At 30.5% G+C, this 7,283-nt stretch overlaps 1 protein-coding gene across 1 annotated transcript in view; it reads left to right on the forward strand.

The window, feature by feature from the left end:
• Positions 1 to 7,283, forward strand: part of LOC106470871 (sodium leak channel non-selective protein-like) — a 66,288-nt gene that overhangs the window by 52,306 nt on the left and 6,699 nt on the right. Inside the window, exons 25-30 of the mRNA XM_022399514.1 lie at positions 511 to 630; positions 1,919 to 1,987; positions 2,883 to 3,031; positions 3,612 to 3,705; positions 5,326 to 5,455; positions 6,298 to 6,413. Coding sequence (XP_022255222.1) covers positions 511 to 630; positions 1,919 to 1,987; positions 2,883 to 3,031; positions 3,612 to 3,705; positions 5,326 to 5,455; positions 6,298 to 6,413 — 678 coding nt within the window. The remainder of the gene's footprint in view (positions 1 to 510; positions 631 to 1,918; positions 1,988 to 2,882; positions 3,032 to 3,611; positions 3,706 to 5,325; positions 5,456 to 6,297; positions 6,414 to 7,283) is intronic.

Genomic DNA, 7,283 nt, shown 5'->3' on the forward strand with positions numbered 1-7,283 from the left:
CTAATGAATCAAGGGTCTGCTGGCTAGAGGGAAGGCATTTGCCAAATTTTTTTTCCTTTTTGCTGGTACATACCATGATTTGTGGAACACTGTATGAATCAATTAATGGGATTGTTAGTTCGGTGATTAGCGGATACCACTAATCACCCATCTCTAATCCCAGTTGGCCTGAAGACCACAAGTAAAGGCCTCATCAGCACTGGATATAGCAGACGTTATTATACACTCTTCTTTACTTGCACTCACAAGTTTGTACAATTGATATTTATCTCTGAAGTATCATAAGTGATGGTATATCCATTTATATCGATGTGTTTAAGATCATAACTGTATTGTCTTTGTACAGGAAAATCTAGTTTTAGCTTTGAATTTCATAGAAGAGTTTAAGAACAGTGTCTAACTTAGATGGAGAAAACTATTCACTGTCTGATCTACGATAACCATAATCACTATCCAAATGCATTGTTCTGTTGTTGAACTGCTTTAAAAAATGTATCATCATATGTCCAGGTCATAATGAAAAGTATCGCTTTCACACCAAGAGGATACTGGCAGAGTCGACGAAATCGTTATGACCTGTTTGTCACCTGCTTGGGAGTTGTCTGGGTGATAATGCATTTCATGTTGATGGTAGGTAAATGAAGAATTTTGTAAGGAAATCAGCATTGTGTTATTAATTGATTTCACACATTTTATGTTATTATTGTTAGTTATTAATGCTAATCTGTGCATAAAAAACAGAGTTGCGTTTAATTATATTGTGGTATCATACACAGAAGTTATATCTGTAATATCTAAATGAAATATAGCTAATTATTACATATAACCTTCTCTCAATATTACTAAAGGAAGTAAAAGATTTATGATTGGTCCTGTTGTTGTAAGTAGCTACATTAGTAGTTTTATTGTTGGTAATATTGTCATTAATAGTTGCATTAGAATTTTATGGTTGGTAATATTGTTATAAATAGTTACATTAGAGTTTTATTGTTGGTGATCTTATTATAAATAGTTACATTGGAGTTTTATTGTTGGTAATCTTATTATAAATAGTTACATTAGAATTTTATTGTTGATAATATTATTATAAATAGTTACATGGGATTTTATTGTTGGTAATCTTGTTATCAATAGTTACATTGGAGTTTTATTGTTGGTAATTTTATCATAAATAGTTACATTGGAGTTTTATTGTTGATAATATTATTATAAATAGTTACATGAGATTTTATTGTTGGTAATCTTGTTATCAATAGTTACATTAGAATTATATAATTGGTCATCTTTGTAGCCATTGTCCACTAAGTGTATTTAATGTGGATTGTAAGTGTGTTTCTTTGGTTGTATGTATAAAAGATATGTCATACATTCAAGAATACTGAATATATCCTTTAAAAGGTGTACTCAACTTTAGGGCAAGTCAACAAAAGGTGAGAAACTTGATATTTCATTTCGTTGCGTAACGATGATCAAAAGAGTGATGTGCCAGTAGCAGTGACCCGTAGTAACAGATAAACTAGTTTATTTTATGCTAGAAACATCCATTTCCCTTCAGAATTTTACGACTAATTGTTGATACAGGTTTGAATGTATTTATATGTATACTGATGTATTTTTGAGTCCTTTGGGTTGACATAATTATATACAACCGAAGCCAATCTACCAAATTCCATTTTGTAACTGCTTATGAAAACTTTAGGGTAACCTAGATTTTACTGAATTGAAAAACTTGTCAGATAAATGTTATTTCAGATAAGACACGTATAAGTCAACATTATATTTGTGGCACACAATTTTATTGTTATGAAAGTTGGGTTATAATTGCCAACCCTTTTTTTTTTGTGGTAGACTTCTTGTATAAAATACTAACAAGTTATTCCCTGGCCAGAATTCTTATGAACATCTTTTGAACCCACAGAATGACTTCAGTAACTCCTTTGGATTCGTAGTCGTTATTCTGCGGTTTTTCACCATCACTGGAAAACACGTAAGTTGTTGAGAAGTGTTTTCACGTTCTTTTTTTAAAGGATTTAGATCTATTATTTTTTAAAATAGTTTTCCCCATTTGTAAAATACACAGTGTATTTAGAAGGAAGGTGTATGTTCATAAAAACATTCTGTGTATATCAAGGTGTATTAGTAGCTGTACACATCTCAAGATGCAATGGCTATGATTGCTCTTAATAATTCATAACTTCTGTTTTGTGATCCATTCATGAATAGGCCAGTTTCAACTTATTATCTATGAACAGACAGATCAAATATGAAGTTGTTCTTTTAAAAATATATATATCTATTTAAATAAATAAATATTTTGTGCTGTTGCTGTACTGTTCTGTTTCGTCTAATTGAGAAAGATCAACGTGTAAACACTATTTTTATATCTATGATTCTATAGTACATATGGACCTATATATATAAAGTCCCTTGCTCAGTTGTACCTTGTATAGTGTAAAAAAAAACAATGTAAAATACAACACTCCAAGAAAAATCAAAATCAAAAATGTTTACTTAGTTTTGAAAATGAACAAATATTTATTTATAAATTTATTTTCTAGCTAAGTCTATACATTATTAACTGTTGGATTTATGTGATTTAATAAATTCGAATTTGATATTTAAAGTTGTATACAGGTATAAAAACAGATAGGTAAACCAAAAAAACTTCTAAATTTTTGTGTTGGGGGGGGGGGGAACTATCGTTAAAACATGAACCTGATAAAGCTGTTGTATTCTTGTTAATTTTTTTATCTTATTTCTTAATGGATCGTTTTTTGATGTTATAGTTTAACTGGGTTAACTTTCTTGAAAACAAACAAACTGTGTTTGAATAATGTTTTTTAGGCATTATTAAATAGATATTATTTCTTTATTTACCTAAGGCTACCCTGAAGATGTTGATGTTAACAGTGGTGGTGTCCGTGTATAAAAGTTTCTTTATAATCATGGGGATGTTCCTGCTTATCCTGTTTTATGCTTTGACTGGTGTCATTTTGTTTGGCACAGTTAAATTTGGCGAAAACATTGGCAGGTAAAGTTTGAAATATGAGCATAATGACTAGTTTTGAGTAAAAAAAAAAAAAGACAATTATATAGTTAATAGTACTTTTGTATTGATTGTATATACTCCTCTATAATCTTCGATAGCCACTGTTACTAACTTCTTCAATAATCAGGTTGTTTGGGTATCATTTTGTGTGATTCTCATAAATTTTGAAAGGTGTTTAATGAAGATTTTAAAGCTGGAGTCACATGATTTAGTGGGTGTTTTAGAACAAACATCTTTTACTGTCTTTATTTTTTTCATTTCACTTGGTAATTATGAAACTGAGAAATCACATGTTATTCCTAAGTAAAAAAAAAAAAAGAAAGCAATTTGTGTAAAGTCATTTCTTTTCTTCCATGATTAAAACTTAAATTATGTATTTGATAAATTTTAATTTGATATTTTATGTTGTGTATAGGTATAATAACAAATGGATAAACCACCAAAACTTCTAAATCAGGGGAAGTAACTGTCATTAAAACATGAACTTTATAAAACTGTCATATTCTAGTGGACTTTTGTTTTTAATACCATTTTTTTATATTTCCTAACGTGAATTCTGTAGACAGGCGAATTTCCGAACAGCACCAAGTGGTATTGCCATGTTGTTTCGGATCGTAACGGGAGAAGATTGGAACAAGATCATGCATGACTGCATGGTATGGAGAGGAAATGCATTTTATTTGGTTAAATGATTTTCTGAAGTCTTATTTTCTCTGTACTTACTCTTGGTTTTCTTATAAGTATACTAGCTTCTATCGATAATGGCCCGGTATGGCCAGGTGGATAAGGCGCTCGACTCACAATCTGAGGGTCGCAGGTTCGAATCCGCATCTCACCAAACATGCTCACCCTTTCAGCCGTGGGAGCGTTATAATGTGACAGTCAATCCCACTATTCGTTGGTAAAAGAGTAGCCCAAGAGTTGGCGGTGGGTGGTGATGACTAGCTGCCTTCCCTCTAGTCTTACACTGCTAAATTAGGGACGGCTAGCGCAGATAGCCCTCGTGTAGCTTTGCGCGAAATTCCAAAACAAACAAACTATCGATAATGAAGTCTGAACCCTATGAAACTTTAATTTCAAGTGTACAAAAAAAATTAATTTATAAGATTATTGAATAAAAGTAAAACAGTAATTATTAATCATATATATATGTGTGTGTGTGTATCTAGCCCATTGAGTAGCTTTGTGCTTAAAAAACTAAACGAACAAACTTTACTAAACCTAACTGTACTAATATGATTCAATATTTTGTCAAATTAGAATTGATTTTTCATGTATTCGTTATTCCCTATAGACCGAACATAAGTAGCTGAAAGACTAGTATGTGGGTTTTAACTTAGTGATAATCATCCCCCCCCCAATTCTTCATTCCACATAATGGAATAGTTAGATGAATCCAATAACCCAACTTATCTGATGATGATCCAGTAAGAATCGTAATCTACATTGTTAACTGGTTATTTTAGACCCAACTGATGCGACTTTTTTAGTGAAGTTTTTTCTTAAACAAAGTTTTCTCAGGATAAGAAAATAAGAATTAATGACAGTGTAAAAGGACCATTGTAATATTTAGTGTAAGAAATGTTCCTATTTGCAAGTAAGTTTTAAAAAGAAACAATTAGGACCATGTTTAATATTGTTATCTAGGCATAAGTATTTTGTCTAAGTTAAAAATATTTAGTACTGAAATATGTATTGTTTAATAAACTTCCACATTTGGTTTAAAATCATTAGATAAACATTGTTATTTCAGCTTCTTCTAGAAAATAAAACCCATTAGCGTAGGGTGTGTAATGCCAGAGTTAGTGAAACACGATTGGTTTTTTTGTGATGAAGGAAAGTTATTATCAAAGTTATTCTAACGGTTCTTCATACTTCTTGTCTAATCAGTATATTTAACTGTTGTGTGTTACACAGTTTACTCGTATATGTATAAATGACTGATGTAGGCAGCATTTCAGCTAAGCCTTAGCCTTTGGCCATTATAATTCAGTTTGTCTGGCCTAGCGAGATAGTAGTATTGAATGAAAGTACTTATCGTCAGTGGCTTACAATAGTTCAGGTTTGATTGTAATGTTAACTCGCACCTTTCGTAACTTAATCCACAGTTAGCCCAGTTGAGAATAATTTTTAAAGTGTTATTGTTTTTATCATGATGTCCTAAGAACATTGGTAGAAAGAAAGATTAGTTCTTAATAACTTGACTTTGACTTCATTTAGTTAAGGAGACAGAAATTTTAAGTATGAGATTTAAAAAGTTAGCTGTTTTCTATCAGATTGGACAGCCATACTGTACACCTGGTGAGAACTACTGGGAAACTGACTGTGGCAACTTTACTGGAAGTCTGATTTATTTCTGTACCTTCTATGTGATTATTACCTACATTGTCTTAAACCTTTTGGTTGGTGAGTTTTACAAGATCTCTTCAGACTGTTAGTAATTTTTGTATGGTAAGATGTTTTGCTACATTCCATCACCGGCTAATTATGTTTCCAAAATTTCTGTTCAGTTATACATATGTTGTATTTGATAACATAATATGAACTTTTTTTTAATGCATTTTCGAACACCACTAAGCAATTCATTACATGTTAGATTGGCTAAAAACTTAACCAGTAGTGAATCCTATTGTTCTTATAAAAGAGATTTTTAAATTTGATTCAAATAAAATCTAGACAGTAGAATGTAAGGAATAATATATTTATGCCACTTCTGAACTTTTTCTTAGTAAAAAAGAAGAAAAAAATTATGGTGTTATATAGATATTAGAAACTTTAAAGTAGTGCCTATTCATGGTTAAAAATTTAAACAGTTTATTTGTATGATTGATGTGAAACTAGCTGACATCATTAGAATTTGAATTGGATTGTAAAATATATCCCAATTTTGTTAATTGTAACCTCCAACTTGTAAGTTTCGTTAAAGCAGTGAAAAGAAGATAAAAAAAAAGAATGTGATACTATATCGTCTATGACTTTACCAAAGTGTCATGTTAACTTGTGTATACAAATGTATAATTTCTGTATATCACAACTGTGCTTTAGTGAGCAAGTATATTGAATGTATCCAGTGACATACTCTATAAAAAAAATTTTAAGATCTATCTAACACTTTGAAGGTAAAAAAACATTAAAGTTTAGCTTATTTTGTTTATTTCTATGTATTTTAATTGATGATTGGAAGATTTTCATTGCTACTCTTGGTTGGGCTGCATGGTCATTGCAACTTACATGAATTTTCCCAACAGCCATTATTATGGAGAATTTCTCCTTGTTTTACTCCAATGAAGAGGATGCATTGCTGAGCTATGCAGACATCAGGAACTTTCAAAACACTTGGAACTTAGTAGATATTCAGCAAAGGGTAATAACCAAAGCAGTTACAGGTTTTTAATTTTATAACTTAAAGGCAGTTTTGGGGTTTTATGCATTTTTTATAAGAAAAACAGAGGTTTTCAATGTTTATGTATAAGTTAAAAATAAAGATATTTATTTATCTCGAATGTCGGGCTGCACTAATGTTATATTGGGTTTCCGTCTAATGGACTTTCGTTTTTACACAAGATGTTAGGGAGGATTGTTTAAAGTTTTTGCTTATACACAGTTTATACTGATGTTAAGTAGTTTAAAAGGCATTAAATCTATGACAGTACTTGGAGCTAAGACTAGTGTTTATGTGTTCCATAAGCAGAGTAAACTTTTTCTTTAAGGTTACCTTCATTAACAGTACTGTTTAGGATTTTTAATATATGCACTGTTATTGTAGAAATGATTTTGCTTTGTTAATTTGGTATATTGATTTAGGACAAAGGAACAAATTAGTCAAGTATGGGATCTGGATTTTTTAATTAAGACTAATCTAAATCTTGAAAACTGGCCAAACCTCGTGAGGTATTTTTAGACTTATGACAAAAATGTATCCAACAATGTACTTTGGTTGTGTTACATAAGTGATTAATTAAAATATGAACACACAGTAATACTATTTATGTGTAATTAATTAAAATATGACTATACATTAATACTCTGTATGTTTAAGGATAGTTAATTAATCAGTATGACTATACTGTAATACTCTGTATGTTTAAGAATAGTTAATTAATCAGTATGACTATACTGTAATACTCTGTATGTTTAAGGATAGTTAATTAATCACTATAACTGCTGTAATACTCTGTATGTTTAAGGATAGTTAATTAATCACTATAACTGCTGTAATACTCTGTATGTTTAA

Source organism: Limulus polyphemus, unplaced genomic scaffold, assembly GCF_000517525.1.
Source record: "Limulus polyphemus unplaced genomic scaffold, Limulus_polyphemus-2.1.2 Scaffold4261, whole genome shotgun sequence".
Taxonomy (NCBI): Eukaryota; Metazoa; Arthropoda; class Merostomata; order Xiphosura; family Limulidae; genus Limulus; species Limulus polyphemus.